We start from the raw sequence: 25,376 nt of genomic DNA on the forward strand, positions 1-25,376 counted from the left end.
GCAGACAGAGACATCCTCGCTGGGAGAGTGATGGTTTCAAGCAACAGAAGGAGTTGGAGGTGAGACCATGGAGCAGCTGGCCAAGGGAAAGGATAGGTCAGGAGGAGGTGCTTGCGACAGGGCTAGGGGAATGCAAGATAGTTGGTCCTGGGACATTGGAGCGGCTGGTGTGGGGGCAACCAGGGTAGTAGGAGGAAATTAGGAGCTAGGGCAAAGGTCCCTGAAAAGGAGGCCTCTGGACAGGAAGCATGTGGTGCCGGGGTGATGAAGGCAGCCAGCCTGGTCCTGAGAGGAAGGCAAGTGATATACAGGCAAGCTCGGTGGCTGCCGACTACAGCCCCAAGGCCAAATCCTCCGGACTTTTTTATATAAAGTTTTACTGGAACAATGACCACACACACTCATTTCCATATTGTCTAGGACAGGTTTTGCAGCTCAGGTAGAGAAGTGAATCATTGCAACAGAGACCACAGAGCCTAAAATAGTTACCATCTGGCTCTTTATAGAAGTTTGCTGACCCCTCACTAGAGCGGTGCTGCTTTGTATAGGAGTCCCTAGCTGCTACCACATGGTATTTTGTTTTTCTATTAATTAAAATTATAGTCATACCTCAGAGGACTCCTGTGGATACCAAATCTATGAATACTCGAGTCCCTTATATATAATGCCATGGTATTTGCATAGAACCTATACACACCCTCCTGTATACTTTGAATCATCTCTAGATGACTTATAATACTTGATGCAATGTAAAGGCTATGAAAATAGTTGTTATACTGAACCATTTAGGGAACATTGACAAGAAAAGAGTCTGTACGTGTTCAGTGCAGACCCAGCCGTCATAAGTCTGTGTGGTACATGATCTGAGGTGACTTGAACCCACAGATGTAGAACCCACAGATGCAAAGGGACAACTGTAAATGCAAAAAAGATTCAGTCCTCAGTTGCAGGAACCACACGCAGTTCAAGTGCTTAGCACACAGGGGGCCAGGGTCTCCTGTGCTGAGCAACACAGAGACAGACCATGCCATCATGGCAGGAAGTTCTGTTAAGTCACCATAGTCCAGAGGCAGCAGATGAAACTGGGACCATGTCACCCCACTTGGGCCTGAGTTTGGTCAGAGGAGAGATTACAGGTAAGAGTCCCAGAGCACAGAAGAGGAGGAAAAAGCCAAGAAGAAGTAGAGCATGCACTTTCAGGTCACCTTTGTGAGTTCCAGGGCAGTCTGGAAGGTACATAAAGTGCTGTCATGTTTGGGAAATAGTGCCTTCTAGGTTACAGCACATGCCTGTCATCCTTGAGTAACAGTCACCTGAGATGCTGGAATGGTCCCCATGACACTGTTCACGTGGAGTTTTCTGTTTTCTGACCCACGTGTTGATTTTTGCACCAGGCACCAAGGGATAACAAGAAAATAAACTGGCTTCCCAGTTTATTTTCCCAGATGTAGCTGAAATGGCTACATCTTCCCCTTGCCCAACTGGCTGCAGATTCCTGAAGACTCAGTCCTTTTCCTTAACCCCTGTCCTGGCTGCCAAGTTCCTTGTGCTGGGACCAGGTGTGTGAGCTTTTGCTCGGGGCATTTCTCCTCTTGGAAGATACTCACTCTCCTCCCTGCTCAGTTCCAGGGCCCTGTGAGCCAGAAGACCTCATCGACGGGATCATCTTTGCTGCCAACTACCTGGGGTCCACCCAGCTGCTCTCTGAACGCAACCCTTCCAAAAACATCAGAATGATGCAGGCACAGGAGGCCGTCAGCAGGGTCAAGGTAGGAGTGCTCTCAGACCCAGGGATGCTCACTCAGGTGGGCTCCTCTGGGGAGCACTGAAGTGGAGGAGTGCAGAGGAACACAGGTGTCCTATCCAGCTCTGATTCACTGTCTTCGGCACAGAGAGGGGGAACAGCCAAGGTGCCAGCGAGGAGGAGAAAGACCTGCATATCGGCTGAGCAAATACTAGACTGGCCACAGAGGCCACCTACTTCTTAATAAGTCTTTAATGGCCCTCCCAGTCTCTCGGGAGCACGTTTTAAAAAGATGATCAAAGCATTCTAGTCACAAAGCATGTTTGGAGCCTCAAATCCCATTTCAACAGTATGTGTATTTTTAACCTCATCCAAAGTGCTTCCAGGACAGAGGAAAAAAAATAAATCATATTTTATTTAAATACATGATCTCAAGAAAAACTCTGCTTACTTATAGTTCTAGATGCATGTTGGATTGTCTGGTTTTGAACAGTGGGTGAGGTTGGGCAAGGGGAAGATGTGGGCATTTCAGCAAAGCCTAGTGGGCTTAGGAGGGAGGGAATGAACAGTCTGAGATGGCTTCCCCTCTGGTCAAGCTGGGGTCTGCACTCCCTATATGTCAGCTCCTCCCCTATCCAGCCATTCACTGACCTCCTTTATTGGAGGTAAAGGAGAGCCATGAAGCGTCCTTGGTGATCAAGAGAAAGCAAAGCAACCAGGAGACCTGGACCCTCTGGCTCCTGACACACTGATTGCTGTCCTGCCCACCACTTGCATCTCTCCTCAGTTGCACTCTCTGTAGATGGGGTGATTGACGATTATTTCTAGCACTGAAAGAGCATGTGTATGGCTTTCCCTTGATTAGTCTGTGTGCTCAGCACAGGCAGTGGCTGTTCCCCTGTCCCTGCAGGGGACCTATGCTTGATGCCAGGCCTGAGTACTGGGGTGTTGAGCACAAGACTGAAATAACCTTGCTGCCCTTCTTCTCTTTGTGCCCAACTGCTTTTCTTTTCTCTTTCATGCTGCTCAGAGGATGCAAAAGGCTGCTAAGATCAAGAAAAAAGCGGTGTGTAGGACTGTTGTGACCCTGTAGCCGTGGTGTTTGCCGTGTGACCATGGCTCTGTGCAATGGGGGGTTTCCAGTGGGAATCCAAGCAATACTGAGAAACAGCTTTTCTCTTCCTTTAGTGGGGGAATCCTAGACATTTGAATGAAACTGAAGACACTATGATTTTTCATTTTTGTTTTTTTTATCACCCACTTACAGAAGAATTTAATAATTACTTTTTTATTTTTCTTCTTTAGACTATCCCATAGCCTAGAGCATGGCTAATGCTGTGAAGTTCCTCTTCTATGTAGACTTTTTAAAATGTGGCATTTGATATGACAGTGTGTTGTATTTCCTACTGGGCCTACATGGGCCTCCTATACAGCATTAATTAAATTGTTCTGATATTTACATTTATTAAGTTTCATTTACTAAAACGGGACCATGATTAGCTTAGTTTGCCTGTGAGCTGCCTTTCTATTGAAAATCATTTTTGAGGGCTAGCTGGGGATGTAGTTTGGTGGTGGAGGGCCTGCCTGGCATGCTCAAGGCCTCTGGCTTCCATTCCCAGTACCACAAAGAAAAAAAAAAAGGTTTTGGAGTCTGGGCAGACTTTAAAAAAATTGGATTGACATTTAGTCCTTTGTTCATCAGCCTAGTCATTTAATAAATGCTGGTGATTTTCTAAACTTGCTCCTCATACAGAAAATATCACAATGCCCAGTGTCAGAGGGTCCAGGGCAAATCCATGGAGACTTGGCACTGGCTTGTTGGCTAATGTTTCTTTCTGCTTAAAAAGCAAGAGATTTACTAGTCCCTCTTCACCTTGAGGTGGCAGCATTTTCTGTTGCTGCAGACCCCCTCCCCCTGCAGTGAGTCTTTTGAGGACTGAAGTAGGTTCCTCAGCAGACTTCCTCTGAGAGCCCAGGGCAAAGTGGAATGGGCCCCAGCTACAGATCTCTGGTTGGTATGTGCCCTCTCCAGAGAAGAGGGGCCTCTTGCCTGTAGCTTTCCAGTCTACCCCTGAGTTGTCAAGGCCCTAGATCAGTGGGAATGGGGGAGTCCTTATGGGACCACAGCCTGTTCCTGGAGTCTGCAGGTCCAGAAATCCTATAGAGCCACTGTGTTTGGAGGGGTTGGGCACAGGTAGACCCAGCTCAGAAAGGCCTCAGCAACCAGGTTACTTTTGATTAAGGATTGTTCTTCCTTGGAGGGCAGTGAGATGCTCAGGGTCATTGCCAAGGGCCCCTTTTCTGGTGAGACAACTAATAATGGCTGAACCCCATTGTCAGACATGCTGAGGCCCACCCTATTCTCTGGTGTCCCTCTGTAGGACTCCCTCCCTTCTTCACCAGGGTGAATGATGAGTGACCTGTTCTTTTCCCTGTTATTGATAGGATTTTGGCTTCATCTGTTTACCCACCTTGAGCCTAGAATTCTTCAAGTGCATTACAAAGTTCATGTTTTGTCCACTATTGTAAAAACAAGGACCAGCTGCAATTTTTGTGATTTAGTTCTGGCTTTGACCTGCTTTTGAGCAAGAAAGTTTTGAGTTACAATTAAAGAGTATAACTTAAAAATCCATTGAGGTCAAACATAACCCAATTTTTTAAAACAGAGAAAAAACTCCTTATGGTCCTGAAACTGGATTGTTTAGGAGTCTGTTCTCTTTCTAATTAGTTAAAAACAATATCATCCCATGGTAGACTAAAAGCCCCAAAGATCTTTTCCCCTGAAAACTGAGCTAAAATGCAAATTTTTCTTTATAATACATTATAATTCTGAGCTCTGTGACTCATAATTCTTGAGGAACTGTCAGCAGGGAGATTCTTGATTTGAGATTTTCTGGTGAATAATTAAACCACAGTTTCTGCTATTTGGAATCTATACCACGGTGAGCTCCCAAGTGACCACACAGAATTATTCACCCCAGTGGGCAAACCAACAGGACCTATTTTTCATTGCCAGTATGCAGTAGTAATTAGGATTCTCGCAGGTGTAAAAACCAATTAAAGGCTGCCCTGCTTTGGGCAGAACTTGAGTAGTTTACTCAGCTTCCAAAACAGCCCGTGGAAACATAACTCACTGCTGAATGCTGAGCCTATTCCAGCACAGGTGACAAATTAGGGGCATTTGTGTGACAGCTTCCCCACTTCTATCACTGGAGGGCTGCACTTGGGCCTATTCTGGGTCTCACTCCCCTAATGGTTTTCAAATGGCAAGATCAAGGGGCTGCATCTGGTTGTGACTGACTAAGTCACAAGGAAGGGCTGATGTTTTAATCCAGCTTCTTTGAGAATGTCTTCCCCATTTCCTGTGGGTACTTGGAATCCCCAAACCAAGAAGTCACAGCCTCAGTTCAATGAATTCAGCAAGAGTTAGCCAGAGGGACCCTGCTTTCCGCTGAGGGGAGGGACTCTAACACAGATCCCAGCTGTCCCCTTCCTGTTTGACCTTCCCAGAACCTGGCTTTCTCCCTCTTCTCTGTGCCATTTAAAAACTGCCTTAAAACTCACACTTAGCTATGGATTCGGAGCCAAGCCATTGCGATTTCCTTCCACGGGGATGCAGGGTAATGAATAAAAGCACTAGGCCTTTGCTGGAGTGAACATTTCCATTTGTAACATCATCCACTGTTCTTTCTTAGAATTCTGAGGGAGATGCGCAGACACTGACCGAAGTGGACCTCTTCATCTCCACGCAAAGGATCAAAGTTTTAAATGCTGACACACAGGTGAGTGCTTGAAAGATAGTTGTCTGAAATCACATCAACCATTTCTGGAGTTCATACCTTGGAGACCCCAGGAGAACAAAGTCCAGGTGTAGAAGCAAGGTCCCCAGGTGCAGGAGGGAACAGGTGTCCCCAAGGGCAGTGACTCTGAAGCCAGGGTCTTGATTGGGCTGCAGTGGTGGAAACTAGAACGAGCTGAGGGGGGCCGAGGAGCATCAGGCAGGAAGGACAAAAGCCAGTGGGAGTAATAAAGCTGCAGCAGGTGTCCCACAGAAACAAAATGAGGAGGAAAGGTGAGGGCCAAGTGGGGAGGTATGTGCTCCCAGGGCCTCTAAAGGGTCTTCCCGAAACCCTTGTGTGCCAACCTGGGAAATCCAGCTGCAGGGGGCGATCTCGGGGTGACCCATCACCTCTGCCTGACAGCATTCCAGTGGGGAGAGTCTGCAGGTTTTCTACCTCCCATATACCCCCTGCCATGTGCCTAAATCACCACCATGAAACAGATAGATTAGGAGAAAATTATCATGTATGAAATATAAAGGACTGGGAATCTGAGACTGGGCATGAGAAGGTGGGAGACTGGGGTCAGGGGCTAGGAAAGGCCTTGTGGCAGTTCTGTAGGACTGGGAGTTGGTGTGTGAGGACTCAGAGAGGTGGAAGGGCCCCCTACTCACAGGTGACCCAGTGAGGACTGCCCGGTGCCTAAGTAAAGGCAGCTTAGTTTGTCTTTGGCAAGAAACCTGGTAGTGACACTGTGGGTACCCTCGTGCCCAACAGCCTGATGGTTTGCATTCCCTGATGATGATCTTACCTGTGTTGTTTATGACACTGGAAGTGCAAAATGGTGATTTTCTGAGGATATCATGCTTTCCGTTTTTACTGTCTGATATTGTTCTCTGAGAAAGTGTGTTCTAATTTTGTTTCCAGCCCCCCTCTTTTTTACTCTGGAATCCGGGAATCTTTTTTTTTTTTTTTTTTTTTTTAGCTTGTGCTATCATTTTGGCATCTTCTTTACAGTCGTTAAACACTTCCACACTTTTTGAGAGAGTGACACATTCTCAGCTTACCTTGTACCTTCCTGCTCTAGACCTGAATCAGGCATTTCTTCAGGGCACCCTGGCTCCATTTAGTGAGCAATGACATATAGGAACAAAGCCCTGAGTATTGGCTGTGCTCATTGTTTCTGGGGTCATTGCTCCTGGGGCTGGCAGTGCACAAAACCAGACAGTATGTGTGTTTTTAAAAGCCACAAGTTCATACTTGTGCTTTGTATTGGTACCATAGAGTTCTTAACATCTCCAGTTTCATACACACCCTTGATCCATAGCATAGATCCTGGTTCCCAACATCAGTGTGTTTTTCTCATTTGTTTTCTGTGTTCATCAGCTTTCCATTACTGTAGCAAAATAGCTGACATAATCAACTTTGAAATAGGAAAAATTTACTTTGGCTCACAGTTTTGGAGGTTTCAGTCCATAGTTGACCCCATTGCTATTAGGCTTGTGGCAGGGTAGCAAATCATTGTGGGAGCATGTGGTGCAAGAAGCTGCTCACCTCCTGGAAATCAGAAAACAATGAAGGAGGCACAGGAGGGACCAGGGTCCCAATATATCCTCAAGGGAACAACCCCAATGACCTAAATTCTTCCCATTAGGCCCCACCTCCCAAAAGTTCCATTACCTCCCAAGAGTGCTGTGGGCTGGAGAATAATGGACCTTGAGGGAAAATTCAAGATCCAAACTGTAATACTCTCTTCTACTCTCTACACAATGCCTGTATCACCGAGCTACTGAAATGAGCAAAGATAAGCTCAGCAGGTAGCAGATGAGCTGTGTGTCACCTCCTCAGGGATGAGGGGTTGGGAGTGGTTGGGAAAACCTGCTTGGAGCCCTCCCCTGCTTCCCCTCTCATGGGGTTCCTAACATTTGGGGACAGAGCAAGGAGTAGGGCATATCTTGGAGCTGGAATAGCCCCTTTATGTGGCTCATGCTAAGACTCACTTCCAAACTGAGCACCATGTTGCCTTACTCAGTTGTTGAGGCCCTTGGCACATCCCAGCATGAGCATTAGGACTCAACTTCCATCTCTCATGTCTGTCTCCATGTCTAGGCCTGTGCTTTATCCCACTGATCTTTGTGTTCACCACCCCCATCTCCCTTCCATAGAGCCTTGCAATTGATAAGAACTTAGTGAGCAACTTTGACTTCTGACAGGGGCCAGGCATCTGGTTTGTAATGCTTCAGACATAGACTTTGTTTCCTCATCCTCTGTGGACACTGTCTGAATTACCTCCCCCCTCACACCTCTCCATCCTCCATCCCACATCTGTTCACCCATGCTGGGGGTCCCCAAGGCCACCCCAGGCTTAGTGGTTCCCTAAAAAGACTCACAGGATTCGGCATATTGATGTATTCATGGCTAAAATGTGTTTCAGCAAATGGATACAGAGAAAAATCAGTGGAGTCAGCTTTCCACCTCTGACAAAATACCTGAGATTATCAAATTATAAGGAGGAAGAGTTTATTTTGGCTCATGGTTTCAGAGGTTTCAGTCCAAAGTCAGTTGGCCCCATTGCCTTTGGACCTGTGGTGAGGTAGCACATCATGGTGGGAGCATAAGGCAGAGGAAACTGCTCACTACATGACAGCCAGCCAGGAAGTGAAGAGAGAACAGGAAGGGACTGGGGTCCCAACATTCCCTCCAGGGGCATACCCACTATGACCTAACTTCCTCCCACTAGGCCCCATGTCTTAAAGGTCCACCACCTCCCAGTTGCACTATGGGCTAGGGACCAGGCCTCTAACACATGAACTTTTGGGGAACATTCCAGATCCGAAATATAACAGTCAGCAAAGGGAAAGTTGTGTGGATGAAGTCCAGGAGACACCTGGCACATGTTTCCAGAGTCTTCTCCCTGTGGGGTTACATGAGACATACTGAATTCCCCCAGCAATGATTATGATGATACATGAGAAGTATTATCTTCCAGGGAGGCTCACAGAGACTCAGCCCCCAAGCTCTTTACCAGGGGCTAGTCACATAGGCACGCTCTAGACTAGCAAAATTCTAGACTCCCAGGAAGGGCAGAGGTATTCAGCTTAGGGTATGTTTGCCCACTTAAGGCAGAATGAATCCTGCTTATCAGTTAAGGGTGGTCGAAAACTCACCAAAATCCAGGTTCTCAAATGCCAGTCAAAGGCAGACCTACAGGCAGGCAGGCCTTTATCAGGACAGCTATCTGAGCTGCTGTGGTGACTCTTCTCTGCACTCACCTCTTGCCGATACTCCTGTGCCACACTCAGGGTAGGACGATGGGCCACTGGTGGTTTGAGAACTTGTTCCGAGTCACTGTTTAGGATGAACTGGAAGAGTGGGTTGAACAGGAAATTGGTTTGACTAAAATATGAAAATGTTGACTGAAGGGCTGGAGAGGTGGGAACATGTGAGAAACTGTGGAGGTAGAAGTGACCAGGAAGGGCAACAGGGAGGATGGCCACCAAGTTGGTAGTCAGCCTCTGTCTGTGAGGAAAACAGCTCTGCTATCGATAGGAAATGGGACAGTGGTCAGAAATCAGGAGATGCTGAAGAGCTTCTCACTCTTCCCTTTTCCAGTATCCCTCCCTTTTGTCTTGTGATTATGCACCCCCCTCATGGCCTCTGCCAGAAAACAAATCACCCTTGTAGACAAATGTGTGCAATATCCCCTGCAAGACATGATTCTGTGGGGAAGAACAGGGCACCAGAGGTCACAGAAACACCCAATTTCCTTTTGTGAAAGGAGAGCAGAGGCACAAAAGACCAACTGATTAGTTTTTCAGAGCCTTTGTGTGTAACCTTGTTAGGGAGGGGTTGTGGGCAAGATGCCTGGTGGAGATTCTGCCAGATGACAAAAGCCATCAATAATAGTGGACCTGCCTGGGGCCTAGGAATCCAAGTCAGCTATGGAAACCCACTGATGGGAGGCAGACATGCTGCCTCAGTGTCTCCTGATTCAGGCCTACGCTGCTTGTGCTCCCTGTGAAGAACTTGTCTGATGGACAACATTGACCTTGCTGCCTTGCTTTTCTGCAGGGTAGGAAATATGGGCCACTTTTGAACCTGCACAAGGCCACATGCCTTGCAGGGAAGGTTCTTCTCCAGAGCCACAGATGTCCTCTAATCCTAGTGAGGATAGGAAGCCCTACCTCATGCCTCCCTGGATGTAGGCAGAGCCAAATGTTTGTCACTTTGATCATGAATCAGCATCTTAAAATGCTCTGTTGACTAGAGCTGTGATTTTTCAACCTGGACAATTTTGCCCCCCTTCTCTCCCTGCAGGGACATTTGGCAATGACTGGAGATATTTTAGATATTCTCCCTCAGGAAGGGAAGGTGCTATTGCATCTAGGGGTAGAGAGAGGCCAGGGCACAAGATACCCTCTGCAATAAAGAATGACCCATTCTTCTGTTGAAGGACACTTAGGTTGGCTCCATACCTTAGCTATTGTGAATTGAGCTGCTATAAACATTGATGTAGCTGTGTCACTATAGTATGCTGATTTTAAATCCTTTGAATATATACTGAGAAGTAAGATAACTGGGTCAGGGGCTAGAGATATAGCTCAGTTGGTGGAGTGCTTGCCTTACAAGCACAAGGCCCTAGGTTTTTGAGAAATGTCCATACTGCTTTCCAGAGTAGTTGCACCAATTTGCAGTCCCACCAGCAATGGATGAGTGAGCCTTTTCCTCCACACCTTGCGAACGATTATTGTTGCTTGTAGTTCTTGCTAATTGCCATTCTGGCTGGAGTGAAATGACATCTCAGTGTGTTTTTTTTTTTTTTTTTTTTTTTTTTTTTTTGGGTGCTGGGGACCGAACCCAGGGCCTTGTGCTTACAAGGCAAGCACTCTACCGACTGAGCTAGCTCCCCAGCCCCCTCAGTGTGGTTTTAATTTGCATTTCTCTAATCACTAGAGATGTTGAACATTTTTTCATATATTTGACTTTCCTATGTAAATATATGAATACATCACACTGAATCTCACCATTGTGTACATCCATAAGACTGGGGTCCTAATTAGAATAAGATACATTCCATACTGGTATGGACTCTAGTGTGATGTCTAACTAAAAAGAACCAATGAAAAAAAAGAATCACCCAGTAGTGAATGTCAATAAGGTCAAGGTTGAGAAACCCCAAACTAGAGTGATTTTTATTGCCTTGTCCTCGTGTCCTCGTGTCCTCGTGCTATTCCCTGATATGGGCCTTTTCTTTTCTCTCCCGACAGGAAACGATGATGGACCACGCCTTGCGCACCATCTCCTACATTGCTGACATTGGGAACATCGTAGTGCTGATGGCCAGACGCCGCATGCCCCGGTCAGCCTCTCAAGATTGCATTGAGACCACACCTGGGGCCCAGGAGGGGAAGAAGCAGTATAAAATGATCTGCCACGTGTTTGAGTCCGAGGATGTAAGTAAACACAAGAGTGGGAAAGGCCTTTCCCCCGACAGCCCTGCACCTTATGGTGGCTCCATGATCCCAGGCACTTTGGAAACCACCTAGCAAGGGGAAGGCCTGTGTGCCATGATGAACATTTCCAATGGCATCAGTGAACCATTTTTTCACATTTTTTTCATTTTATTTATTTATTTATTATTTGTGTGTGTGTGTGTGTGTGTGTGTGTGTGTGTGAAGATAGCAAAGACAGTTTCATTTCACTTCGTGAAAGAGGTTCTTCAGGAGCTGTTTATAAATCTAATCTTAGTTAAATATACAAAGGGAGCTATCCATTTGAAGAAATCATTTATAAAACCTTCCCCCTCCTAAAATAAAGTTAATCTTTGCCTAATTTTTCTGTTGATAAAACACACATTCTTGCATGCCAGGGTTGTACATCTACATCTGAAGTCGAATTATGCCTTTGCACTTGTCATTTCATTGCATAAGCAAGTTAAAATTTAGTTTTGAAGTGGAAAATGCCATAGACTCACTAAGAGGTCATAAAGTAGCATGTGCCTATAGTCCCAGCTACTCAGGGACTGAAGTGGGAGGATGTCTTGACCCAGAAGTTCAAGACCAGCCCAGGCAACAGAGGAAGACTGTCTTGGAAAACAAAAACAAAAGAGCCGGGCAGGGTGATACACACCTGTAATCGTATGGTGCTTGCCTAGCATGCAAAAGGCCCTGGATTCAATCCTGATGCCACAGAAAGTTGGGTGGGGGGTGGCTCAGGAGAGAGTGGACCCTAATCTCTTAATGGACCCCTCTGCAGACTGATATTCTCAGGGACCACCAGGGAGGCTTCTGCTGAGCCATTCTTGTTGGTATCATCTGAGTGGAATTTTTGAACATCATCTGTTCTCCATGGTCCTTTTCTCCCCTATGAAGACAGGTCATCTTGAGCTTCGTTAGTGTGACCCTATTTAGGCAACAGCAAGTGCCCAAGTGCAAAGTGGCCAAGGCATTCTTGTTCACATGAGGACTTGAAGGAGTTCTGAGACCAAGATCCATAGGAAGGCTCTTAATATTGTCATGATTATGAAATATGGCATAGAAACTGTATTTGAAGAGAGGATGCAAACTTGTGGGTAGGGGCAGTCATCTTTTTGCCAAGAAGTTGTCAACATAAAATGCTTGGGAGCAATGACAAATTTATAGGGTGAGGATGTTATTTCAGTACCGACCTACTGAAGCACATACATATACTTTCCACCTTTATGTAGAGATCTGTGGATACCTGGATGACCATTTCTCAGTGACTGGGGACTTGGTGATATCTTAGAGACCTGGCAAGGGTGTGGAGCCTCAAATAATGGTCAGTGTAAGCAAGAAGCAGGCCAAATAGCAGAGGGTTAATGGCCAGCTAGTGTGAAAATTGAGGAGCAGGGAGCAACAAAGAACTTCCATGTTCAACCGGATGGTTGAAGGTCAAAGTCAGGAGCTGCCACTGTAGCCACAATTTTTTTTATTTCAACAGACACAAGGCTGACAGCACAGTGGGAAGGGAGAGTGAATGGGTCCTTGAAAAAATGAGGGAAAGACCTGCCCAGGTAGAGTATGCCAGACCCTGAAGATGTGGCCCAGAGAGCAGGACCCAATGGTGGCTCTGTCCAGGTGGTACTCAGTCTTGATTTCTTCCCTGTAGGAGGGAGCCCAGCTGCTCTGGGACTGAGGCAAGAGGAGATGAAGCTGCATGCATGATAATGCTGGCAAAATGTAGTGCTGGACATAGCATCCTCTTCCTCCCTGTCTTCTCAAGTACACACACCCACATTGCAGCAGCCTGCCTGGTGCCCAGCCCCTGACTGAGGGCCCTTGACACCTGACCTTCTGCTGGGACCAGGGAAGGACTTCACAGCGGTGAACATCCTCAGGCCTGGCTGTGAGTCCCAGGCAAGCAGGAAGCCATTTGTCTGAAGGTGCTGGAGTCGCAAGCCTCAGCCAGGCAGAGAGGGCCCTCCAGGCTGGCCTCTGCCCAGGTAGAAGGGAAGCCAGGACACAGGTTTAAGGGGAACTGGGAGACAGCAGGCAGCCAGCAGAATTCTGCAGGCTCCTGGGTCATGCCCAGAGGTGATGCCCATCCCTGGGCTACCTGACTGTCTTGCTTCTCTCCCAAAGAGGCCTAGAGTTAGGAGGAGGATCAAAATGTGGCCCAAAGAAGGGAGCTTTGGGGGTTAGGAGTGTGGTCCCGGGACATCCCAAGGTGGTAGTCTGAGGGCAGGGGGCAGCCTGCGCCCAGCTTTTGGTCTAGTAGGCAGGAAATCTGATGCTGTCCGACTGCCCTTCCAGCCAGGTGACCTCCTTTAGGTAGAGACAGAACGGGGGGCTGAGGGGTGGGATGTCACTGAGATCCCAGTCAGTACAGGATAGACCCCTGCTGCTCCAGGACCCCAGGCCCACAGTCCTCAGCTTTTCCCCAAACCCCTATCTCCATTGGACTTGTGTGGCCAATCCCCAGCAGGATCCCTGCTCCACCTGTCCAGTCCTACGGCGCCACCTGGTGGTACCCAGGTGACCACATCAGCCTGCCGCCAACAAGCTGGTCTTGGGAATAGGGAAAGTGTTGAGGTGTCCTTCCTATCAATGGTTTAGCATTGATAGGAAGCTATCAGCGGTGGGGTAGTTCAACCTTGAATTTCCTATTTAAGGAAAAGCCTGGATGCTCTGCAAACATAATCTGGCCCAGCACGCCTTTACGTATGCATATTCATTTGCAGCACTTAAATCATGCATTGTACAGAGTGAGAAAGGAATTTAGGCCAAATCCCTCCTTTATACCTTCGAGCCAATTCGCTGGGTTGTCTTTATAGCAGATGGGAGATAGGTGGGGAGCATGGGCAGACCTGATCTGGGCTCACACGGCCCAGGGCTTTGGAGCAAGGGAAGGTACTGCTATGTGCTGAGATGTCACCCAAAATCCCACTGCTATCCTAGGACTGCACAGCTGCCATGAACTTACTTGGTATAGTCCAGGAGCTGGGAATCTTTAGCTCTCGCCTCCCACCATCCTGTCTGCACACCAGCAGCCGGCAGGAAAGACCCCGTCCTGAAGTCTCAGCAGCCAAGGCCTCTGCATTGTCAGAGTCCAAAACATCCACAGAAATGGTTCAGATGAAGGTAAAAGAAAAGATCTGCTCCATGACGTATGCATTGATGTCCCAAGTTGTCACCTCTCAGGGGCCACAGTCTTGCTTACCCCTATGAGAGCAACAGAATACTCACACTTACCCCACCCAGCTGGTTCTGGGTTCTGTAGCTCAGGAGAAATAGACGTGGGAGGAATAATTAACCATGTCTGTCTGTGATGCTCCCTAGAAAGCACACCTCAAATCTATTTTTGGACTAAGATGGGTAAAAAGAAAATACAGTACAGTTACCAATTAAAGCAGTGAAATATTTCATTTAGCAAATACTTCATCATTTTCTCTGACTTTATTTGAAATTGTGGCTTGTCCTTGAATGTCTGAGACATAAAGCAATTCAGGAAGGTGCAGTTAGGACCAGGCCCTGATGGTACAAGGCAGCAAATAGGTTTACCTGTGGTGGCCCATGGTGGGATATCAGCAGAAGACAGCTGTCACCAGCCAAGGACCCAGGGTTACTCACTTGTTCTTTCAAGCCTCAGCAAGGATCCCTTTGAAGATTTATGGGCACCTTCTACACCCATGCCTGCTGTAGCCCCTCCTCCAGGGACCCTGTGAAGCCTGTATTTCCAAACTTGTGTCTCGTGTGTCTAGTGTCTCATGTCTGCTCCCTCCCCACAGGCCCAACTGATAGCCCAGTCCATTGGGCAGGCCTTCAGTGTGGCCTATCAGGAGTTTCTGCGGGCCAATGGCATCAACCCGGAAGACCTCAGCCAGAAGGAGTACAGTGACATCATCAACACCCAGGAGATGTACAACGATGACCTCATCCACTTCTCAAACTCTGAGAACTGCAAGGAGGTAAGCTGTACCCTTTGTAGGCCATCGGAAGCCCATTCCACTGGCGTCTGTTCTCCAAGCCAAGTTCTTGAGGAACTCATCCAGGCAACCTCAGCAAAGGACTGTTATTGCAACACCCAGTGCTTCCCCACCTCATCCTGCCAGGCTAGGGTGAGAGCAAGCCTTCATTAGTCTCTCATGTGCACATTGTTGCCTCACAACAGACTCAAGGGCTACCCAGAATGTATGTCTTACTTCTGCCTTGAGCTGAGCTGGTGTGTGAAATGAGATGTTCCTAACAAAGAAGCTGATTACAATCAGTGTTAATGACCTCGAAAATGTGCCTTTTAATGCTGCTATTATCATCAACTGGCACTCAGCACCCAGGAGATACTTCTGAAAAGCATGTGGGAGGCATCTTTAAAATAGGGAACTTGGGTGCTCTGGCAGGGGAGTTTTGAAGTTGTCAGTGGTAGAGACCCTAGCAAGTTCCCCTGGGCGTGGCCCATAAAATGACTGCCTCTTGAATAGATAATTTGCCTGTGAATGAAAGATCCTGACTACATCTTGAATGAGTGAACGAATGATCCTGATTTCTTATTATTTTATTTTTCTTTCCAGTACTGGGATTGAACCCAGGGCCTCCAGGATGCTAGACAAGTGTGCTCTGTCACTGAGATGCACCCCAGCCCTCTGATTGCTTTTACAATGAGTGAATGAATGCTCCTGACCTGTTTGTTGAATGAATTAATGAATGAACAAATGATCCTGGGTACTTACTGAATGAGTGAATCAGTGAATGATCCTGGATCCTTGTCAAATGAATGACCCTGAGTATATCTTGAATGAATGCTCCTATTTGTTGAATGAGTGACAGGAAGTTTTCTGAGAGAGCCACTCTTGGGGCAGAGAAAAATAGAACTTTCTAGATAAGAGGAAAGGCTGGGGGCAGAGTATGGTCTCTCAACTCTGAGAGCATTCCTCTGTTCTCTGTGGATTTGGGGGTTGGGGAGCAGAAGCCAGGACATGGGAGTCCTGCTTGGGGTTGGAGGCTTCTATGCTGGGCATGGGAGGAGGTGAACCCTGTGCTCCCAGGTTCCCAGAGTTGGTGGGCACCAGAGGGTCTTGGGATCCCAGGTTGGGTGAGGCCAGGGTGCAGGCAGACTTCTCTGGGCTGAGATGAGCTGACCTCAATCCCTGTGCAGGTCAGGACCCACCCAGGCCAATCCTTCTGTAGGTGCTTGGCACAGAACCTGGACCCCATTGTGGGCCCTCTCACACTGTCAATTCTCTTGTAGCTACAGCTGGAGAAGCACAAGGGTGAGATACTGGGCGTGGTTGTTGTAGAGTCCGGCTGGGGCTCCATCCTGCCCACAGTGATCCTGGCAAACATGATGAATGGTGGCCCAGCAGCCCGCTCTGGGAAGCTGAGTATCGGGGACCAGATCATGTCTATCAATGGCACCAGCCTGGTGGGGCTGCCTCTCGCCACCTGCCAGGGCATCATCAAGGTGGGTACATTGGGGTGCCTGGTGGTCTCCCCAGCCCTACCTCATCTGACCCATGACCAATGCATTCCACAAATGGGCTTTTGGAGCCAACCCAGTGGAGCCTCTGCCCAGTGAGAGATCAACATGGAGAAACCCTGCAGCTCTGGGGGCTGTGTGTGCATGCAGGGCACGTCTCACCTCCAGGCACGCTAGAACTTTTGGACCCCTCCCTTGCCTCTGGACCACCACTTGACCCCAGGACTGCAGTCTTGGGGGCTCATTGACAATCATGTCCCCCCTGGGGCCTGAGGTGGGTCTTGGCGCCTTGATGCAGCACCCAGAGCCTCCAGGATCCTCGCCGCTGAGTCCCATTGAGCTGTCACTCTCGGCACTGTGCAGTATTGGAGGATGTTCGGTTTGATGAAATAACCCCATGGTCCTTCCAAAGAGGAAGTTCTTCAGCATGTTGACAGTCCCTCCCGAGATCCCCTGAGGGTGACCCTGATGCTCAACCGGTTGGTTCTCAGTGGCACTCAGAGCCTGGCTTCCTACTCCTGCAAATAGCTAGTTTATGCCTGGGTTAGAGAGAGCACCAGAGTACTGGGGGCCACCGTATACACTGCCACCTGGGGTACCCAGCTACTTCATGAGAATCGGGGTAATGTTCATTCCCCTGCACAGAGCAGCCACGGAGGCTCAGAGGTGACTGCCTGAGGAAACGAGTGAACGAATAAGTGAGCATGTGTTTAATTGAGCACAGCGAGGCTGAGAGCTCAGCCAGGTGAGAAGCAGTATTCTCATGAGCAGACCTCACCTCGGCTGCATTCCTACCTTCCTGCCTGCCAGCCTGACTCATCCCTGGCCTGGCCTGGCCTGGAAGGTGTGCTCACAGGTGGTGTCTAAGACCCTGCCTGTGACTCTTGTGTCCATGCTCTGCAGGGCCTAAAGAACCAGACGCAGGTGAAGCTCAACATTGTCAGCTGTCCCCCAGTCACCACGGTCCTCATCAAACGGCCAGACCTCAAATACCAGCTGGGCTTCAGTGTGCAGAATGGAATCGTGAGTCTACTTCCCTGCCCTGGGCTGCCTTCACCACATCTAGGGCCTGGGCGATGCTGCTCTTGTCTGGTTGGGAAGACCATGCCAGCCCACTGGGCACAGCTGCCATTAGCCAAGCCACATGGGAAAGGAGTTTTCAGTGTCCCAGGGCAGGTCCTGGGTGTTGACCCAGCTAGAAAAGGAGGCCAGGGAATGGCTTGGAGTGGTCCCTACGTCCTGGGTAGGAACCCGTGTCCCAGTGATGGCTAAACTTAGCAAATGTCTGCTCAGGAGGGGAGGGCAGCAGCCTTTGCCAGCAACTGTAGCTTGAATGCACACAACTAATAGTGGCATCAGACTCACCATGTTCAACAAAAGCACAATCACTCCTTCATTCACTCCTTTCCTCATTGTTCATTTATTCATTCAGCCATTCAGCAGACGTATGTGAAATATCTTCTGTGAGTCAGACTCCATGTCAGGCACTAAAGTCAGGAAGGCTGCCTGGAGGAGGTGTTCCTGGGCTTGAGTGAATGTTGGACTGGCCAAAATTCTATGCCTGCTCCCCAGGCCAAAGTTCTTCAGTTCAAAGTTTTCCACCTTCTCTTTGACTTGAGTTTGGCTGGCATGAGTTCTTTTTCCTTGGTGTTTTCCTCCTGCGAAGGTCCCATAGTACAGTGATGTGACCACTAAATGATTATAGAAGAAGGGGGACCAGTAATACCCAAATCATTTAAAACACCCCTGAGTATTAAAGTGCTGAGGAGAGATGAGGAGGAGGAAGTGGTGTCAGGGTGGGTGGAGAGGATGTGTGTGCTCACCAACAGCATAGAGGAAGGACCCAAGGAGAACGTTCTAGAAAAACAACTACAAATGAGAGAAAATTTTCCTTACTGTAAATGAGTAGGGAGTCCCTCAGCCCCCACATCTGTGAGCTGCAGTGGAGGGTACACAGAGCCTGGGTGTTGTCACAGAACTTAGAGTCAAGATCTACTTCTGTTGAGGCCGCACAGCCAGTAAGGGTGTGCAGAAGAGGAGTCAGGAAGTGGGAGCAGAGAGACGAGGAGGGTTGGGGCCCTGGTTTGTGCCTTTTAGGGGCTGAGTTAAGGTGAGAGGAAAAGAAAGGTAATGCTATGGCCAGCCCAAGTGCAGAGCCATGAACCTGAGTCAGGCACAGCCAGGGAGGGCCAGGTGACAAGGACAAGTTACAGGCTCTCTCCCAACAACCTTCCAATGGAAGTGCTGGAGGTTCTGTAGCAGCTTCCCCACTGGAGGGGAAGGGTGAGTGTGGGGAAGCATTCAGGAGACCTCATGGTACTGGCTACAGTGGTTCAGATCCCTTGGTCAGGAGGCAACCAATGGCTAGGAGACTATGACTTCAGCTTGCAACCCTCCTGGCTATTCAGAAGTGCCCGGCCTGACACCTGCTGCTCCTGCTGCCCCCTCCCCTGGCCCTGCAACAGTGCTCTCTTCCCTGAGCCTCCCTGTCCCCAGTGTCTGGAAAAGCTCCCTTGAACCTCCTTCTGCCCAAAGTGCTCACTCCATCTGGCCTGGGATAGCCACGGGCCATTGGATAGGGGGAGATGGCTGGACATCCCCTGGCCTCCATAGTGCCTGACCATGCAGCAACTAGGCAGGGTTGTGGAGGGCACATGGCTAGGTAATGGCCTTTGTCAGCTCTGCCACAGGCTGACTGTTTTTCTGCCTGATTACTGCAGGGACATTTCCTATGGTAGGTAGTGGGCTTAATATGCAGGTGAGCAGAGATGAACTATGTCCCGCTAAGTAAGTCTGGGTGTGGCAGGGGAGAAGGAGAGAGAGAGGTCCCTGGCCACCCCCCGCCCAACTCTATCTCCCTTTTCTTTAAACCCCAGCTCTTCTAGGCCATCTATTTTTCTTTTTCTTTTTCTTTATTTTTTATAATTAGGGTAAAATACATGCAACATAAAATTCACCATCTTAACCATTTTTAAGTGTATGGCTTTGAAGTGTTAAGCACATTCACACAGCTATAGAAGCAATCTCCAGGACTCATTTCATCATGCAAAACTGACACTCAGTCCCTATTAAAAAAAATGGGACCTCCCCATTGCCCCTTCCATAGCCTCCATGATATGTTCTGCCTATGAACTTGACTACTCTACATAGAATCATGCAATATTCGTTCTCTGTGACCATCTTGTTTCATTTAGCACAATGTCTTTAAGGTTTATCCTACAAACAAGTGTCTAAATTTCCTTCCTTTTTATGGCTGAATGATATTCCATTGTATAGATATGCTACATTTTATTTATCCATCCATTCTTCCACGGACACTTGGGTTGCTTCAACTTCTTGGTTCTTATGAACAGTGCTGTGGGGCACATGAGTGCACAGGTCATAGTCTGTACAGTCTCTTTGTCTCAGTCTCTCCAGTCCACCTGTCTGGGGTCAGTTCCAGGATCCAGGAGATGGAATCCCCCACCATGGACTAGCAGATCTAGGGCATTCCTGTAGCAACCAGTGTTTGGTGGGGTGGTTCAGTTAAAGAATGGCATTATCTGTCACCATTTCACAGATAAGGACCTAGGAACAGGAAGCTGAAGTAACTTGCCTCAGGCCTCCCAGTTGGAAAGTTGCAGAACAGGGGCAAAGGGAACATGCCCATGGCCTCTTTGCATAGTGTCAGGGTCAGTGAAGGGTGCACGTGTGGATTTGGGAGCACTATGACCACTACAGGACTAATATGCTTATATTCTAGGGCCCAGGATTTTAAAAAGCAAGCATCAGAAATACCCACAAGGCCCATGATCATGGCTTTGGTCCTGGCCAGCCAGCTAGTCTCTCCTCCTGCTGGGCCCACAGGGAGCACAGCACCCACTCACTGCTGTGCTCCATGAAGTCAGGGGTCCCCTGTGTCTCCTATAAAAGTTTGCCCAGATCTGAGCTGGTTTTGCATAAGTACCTTTTCCATTTTCAGCCTCATTACTCCTAAAGTACAAAGCATTAGCAGACAGGCCCCTGATGATCCAATTAATGCTCTTTCCAAATGGATCCTGCCTCTCTCTTCCCACAATATCTTCCAAGAAATCAAGAAGTTTCCAGCTTGGAGACAGTCTTCCTCCCCCAAAGTGCACAACATGAATTTAGAACATGTCGCAGTCTCATTCTCTGCAGGGCAAGCCTTCGTCTGCAAGACCTCTGCAGACCAAGCACCTCCCCCTCCAGCTCCTCCTGCTCCCCTTCCCCACCTCCGGATTCTGACAGTTTGCATGTCAGGGTCAGAATCTGTCCTGCCAGCAGCACCCCTCTTAAGGCACAAGCCCATTTTCACCCTCTTTGTCTCTTTTCCCCTTTGGTTTTCTTTTCTCAGATCTCCAGGATTAGGTAGACAGCCACCACCAGAGACTTAGTCCAAATAGCACTTTCTAAGGAGTGCCTTAGCTTCTGGCCAGGCCAGAAGAGTGCAACAGGTTATCCTGAATCACATTCTTCTGGATCTTCAAAGAACTAGTTACTTTGAACACAAAATACTCTTTAAGTCATTTGGGGAAAAAAAGAATAAAAGTTATTCCTTGATGCTTGTGTAGAGTTTGTGGACAATCGGATGAGCGAAGGTTTCATTAGACAGAACCGTGCTCCATTTTTCTAGACAACCATGGCCACAGACACAGCACCCCCTCTTATTCTACCCATACACTTATTCCCTGGAGGATCCCCCATCTGACCCAAGTGCCTGGGTTCCCTGGGTCATAATCAGTCTCTGCCACAGGAGTCCAGGTGGCTGGGTGACAGTGGCCTCAGACTGCAGCATCAGTCTGTACCTGTGTCTCCAGCCAGTACAGAATGTTTCCTTCCAGAAATGGAGGAATTCAGAGTGCTGGGAGGGATAGGCTGCAGGAATATTCCAGGATCCTCACACATGAGCTCACTTTGGAAAGACCTGTGTTGCTGACCAGGCAAAACTCATAAAATAAATGGCAGACAGGAGGTATATGGGGGCTGCTAGGGCCAGCCTGTGGGCAGTGGAATTTTAAGCCTATATCAGCCTTAAAGAGATGCATTTCCAGGTGCTGAGGGAGAGGGGCAAGGGTAGTCTGGTGGAGGTGCTCAGACCAGAAATTGGATGAGGAAGACCACACCAGCCGGTGCTCACACAGGTAGGGTCTTCCCCAAGTCTCTGAGGCAAGTGGGGAGTGCATTCACTTCAGGGCACTAAGGACAGTCATAAGGTAAAAGCTTTCCATGGATTGAAAAGCCCTAGCCTTCCTGCCTGAGATCTCCCATGACCTACACCAGCATCTCCTATGGGCAGCTGAACCTCGACCTTTTAGGGTGCTGACCAGAAGCACCTTACTTGGCCCTGGATCATGGTTTCCTGCCTTTTAAATATGAGAACCTGTAAAAAGTCATAAAAACACCCATGAGATGATAGCTGGGCTGTTAGGGTTTCCAGATAGAAGAAATCAAAAGACAGAAAGCTTTGATGAATTCATTGAGGCTTTCAGATGATGTCGTGTGGGTCCCAAGGCAGACCAGGACAGGTTGTGCCTGCTTGGCTCTCTAGCACATGCCTCTGGGCCCCACCTTCCTTATCTGCAAACACAGCTAACGTCACACAGCCCTGTGCAGTGATGCTAAGACAGTGCTGAGCACGGGGCTGGGTACTGTCCCTGTGTGGCTCCTGCTGCCAGGTTGATAGAAGGGGCTTCCCTCATTCTGGCTGAGGTGTCTGGGGTTGGGACATGGGCAGGGGTGTGACAAGAGAGACTACCAAGTGTGTGTAGAGTGGCTGCTCTCAGGACACGGGGAGGCTGCTGCCTGTCTGCCCTCGTAGGATAGCAGTGGATTAACATCCCTGGTCCCAGGAAGCAGCTGGCAGTGGAGGGAGGCTGAGCACCTGAGCACCCTTTCTGCTCCCCACCCCACCTCCCTGCTACTCTAGCCACAGCTGAATGGGGCTCCGGTCCCAGGACTTCAACCTCTCCTCCTGCTGTGGCACCTTCATTCCCATGCCTTCTGTGGATTCTGCAGGGCCCAAGCATGCTTTGGGGTGTAGCCCCTTCTTCCCTCCAACCCTCCCTTCTCCATGTGAGCCCCTCCAGGGGCTGTTCTCCCTCTGGTGTCTCCGTGAATGCTCACCTTTGTAATGCCTGGATTTTTAATGAAGACGAACGTACAGCCTTCACTGTCAGTTTCCCAAACTCCATTTATCAGCCTGTGAGTTTATCACCTCCATCCTCCTCAGGAGGTGGGAATGGGATTTCCTTCCCCTGAAAGATGGCTAGGGTACAGCTGGCAAAGAATCATCTGGAACCTGTGCCAACGTGCACATCACTGGCCCTCCACCCTCTGCCAGCACCAGGAGTAAAGGTCACAGATTCCACCTTGGGAGAATTGAAGACCTGGTTGGTCCCCCACTCACACCACAGCTTTGACTCTCTCTCTCTCTCTCTCTCTCTCTCTCTCTCAACATATTCCAAATCATAAACATCCCTTCGTGAGTCAGGGAATTGCATGTAGATGTATTCACCAAGTAAGGCTATTCTCTCTGAATGAGTCATTTATCTTTTCCCATCTTTGGGGACATGATGGAGCCCCTGGGGATGTGGTGGGAATGTGTATGCTGACCCAACCATGTCTACTCAGATCTGCAGCCTCATGAGAGGGGGCATCGCTGAGCGAGGTGGCGTCCGTGTTGGCCACCGCATCATTGAGATCAATGGGCAGAGTGTGGTGGCCACAGCCCATGAGAAGATAGTCCAAGCTCTGTCCAACTCTGTCGGAGAGGTAAGACTATGCCCATCTCCCCGCCACCCCTTGTCATTTTCTTGCGCCAGAACCAGAGTCTAGGGGCGTCTTGGCCCATACTTCCTCCATTACCAACATCTAACCCCATGGGGATACATGACATGCTTGGGAAAGCCACTGGTCCCCACCCAAGGAAATCTACCCTTCTTGGGACAAGGTGACCCTACTGGGACCTTGGACATACCTCTGTCTGCTGGCTCATGTGTGCTCCCCACCTTGACCTCTGAGAGCCACCTCTTGCCCAGTGGTCATTGGGCATCAGTTGAGCAGGCCAAACTGTCTTCCCCCTTCCAGGGCCTGTGACAAGGATGAGCAGAGTGGCAGGCAGTGCTTGGCCATCCCTTCTGGCTTAAATGAAGCAGCTGAATGTCTCTCAACAGACAGGAGGGCAAAGACTGCTATGCAGAGCTCCTTTGCATGGTTTCTGGAACTGAATCCTTTACATGCAGTTTGGAATCCCTGTTCTCTGCAGGGGCAGCCCTCCAGTGCATGAGGCTCTGATCACTGTGGCATTGGGTTTGCCCCTTGCCTGCTGTCTGCCTTCTCAGAACGAGGCTGCTCAGTGCCCTTTCCTTCCTGCCGACTTGCAACATTTCCCTAGTCCAGTTCTTTCTGGTGTCTTTTCCATGGCACCAGGAGGATGGTCAGGGGTACGGGGGGTGGGGCACAGCTGTCCTCAAGAGGCTTCCAAGTGAGCAACATCTCTGTGTGACTCGCAGGTGACCAGCGTGGGAGATACCATAGCACGTAGGAAGCAGGCCTTCCCATTGTGGGTGTGGTACAGGGGTGTGCATGATTGTGGGTGAGTGTGTAAGTGTGGGTGTGTGAATGTGAGTGTGACAATGTGTATGTGAATGTATATGAATGGGTGTGTATGAACGTGTGTATATGAGTGTGGGTATGGGTGTTAGTGTGTCTGTGAGGGGGTGTGTGTGGGTGTGTTTTTATGCGGGTCTCTGTGAGTTTGGGTGTCTGTATGTGTGAGTATGGGAGTGTGAGTGGGCCTGTGAAGGCAGTCACCAATCACGTGACAATCTCTGGGAGAGGCATGGGTGACTGCCCAGAGGATGTGGCCGAGGAGACCTGGAGACGTAAGTGGGGAGAGCACCCAGGCAGAGTTCAGTTGCACACTGAGGGTCTGGCCACTGGTCTGTAGTGCTCCTCAGGTGGCCATGTGGGGCCGAGGGCCTGGATGTCATTTTGCAGTGTGGGCGGGGAGGTGTGCTATTTCCAGATCACTCCTCAGATCCCATCTCCTGGACCACATTAGGACACTCAGTATTTGTGAAACCGTTAGGGCTGGGAGAGGAGGAACATTTTCCTCTGGGTTGGTGGTGGTGATGGCTGACTTTAAGAAGAAAGAGAGAGGCTGCAGAGCTGCCATTAACTTCCTTTTACAAATGGCTTCCAAGAAAGGAAAATCCAATTTTCCTAAGTAGGCGCTCGGAAATAGCTGCCCACGTGGGAGCAATCAGCCTCACACCCACAGAGAAATCAATCCAGAGGAGGAGCTGGGCTGGGAGCCGTGAGAAATGAGTCCCACTCCTCAGACCCAAGCTAGATTGATTTTCAGAGAGGCAGGAGAGCAGGCTGTGAGGGTGCTGGAGTCCTGTCAGCCCCACGGGGCCTCAGACCTGCTGGCCGAGCTGGGAGATTAAAGTGCCTGCCTGGGTTTTCCATCATGCCTGAGCAGGTTTGGAAAATTAGTCACTGATAAACAAGACTTGACATTTTCGATGAGCCTTTGGGGTGGGTCAAAGAATTACCCAGAATGAATCTTCTGATGGAAAAAGCCTTCCTGGAGTGATGGAGGAGTCAAAATCTGATTGGATCAAAAAATGTTGAAGGAGCAAGGGTGAGAAAATTGTATCTGCAAATTTTACCTGTTTTCATTGGTCAGACCAGGGCCCACGCCTATTTGCCTGAGGAAGGCCAGACCTGGGAGGGAGCAAGCTGCCGCCCCTTGGAAGCCTCTCCCTGGGCACTAGGCATGGGCAGAGGCCACCAGCACCCATGCCAGCCAGATCTTTGAGAAACAAGACCCACCCATAGAGGCAGTGGGCAAGGCGACCCCCAGGTCAGAGCCCAGCACTGTGCTGGGCTGGACAAGACTGGAGCAGTGAGCTGAG

General features: G+C 49.1%; 1 protein-coding gene across 5 annotated transcripts in view; it reads left to right on the forward strand.

Moving 5' to 3' along the window:
- APBA2 (amyloid beta precursor protein binding family A member 2) overlaps nt 1-25,376 on the forward strand; it is a 273,902-nt gene that overhangs the window by 246,466 nt on the left and 2,060 nt on the right. For 4 of the 5 annotated variants that reach the window (XM_079122129.1, XM_079122131.1, XM_079122130.1 and 1 more), the window contains 8 exons: nt 1,624-1,769; nt 2,775-2,810; nt 5,440-5,526; nt 10,791-10,976; nt 14,771-14,950; nt 16,228-16,440; nt 17,359-17,478; nt 23,086-23,226. In XM_079122129.1, the coding sequence (XP_078978255.1) occupies nt 1,624-1,769; nt 2,775-2,810; nt 5,440-5,526; nt 10,791-10,976; nt 14,771-14,950; nt 16,228-16,440; nt 17,359-17,478; nt 23,086-23,226 (1,109 nt within the window). The remainder of the gene's footprint in view (nt 1-1,623; nt 1,770-2,774; nt 2,811-5,439; nt 5,527-10,790; nt 10,977-14,770; nt 14,951-16,227; nt 16,441-17,358; nt 17,479-23,085; nt 23,227-25,376) is intronic. The other variant, XM_079122132.1, reaches the window with a different exon arrangement.

This window comes from Sciurus vulgaris (assembly GCF_902686455.1).
Source record: "Sciurus vulgaris genome assembly, chromosome: 2".
Classification (NCBI taxonomy): Eukaryota; Metazoa; Chordata; class Mammalia; order Rodentia; family Sciuridae; genus Sciurus; species Sciurus vulgaris.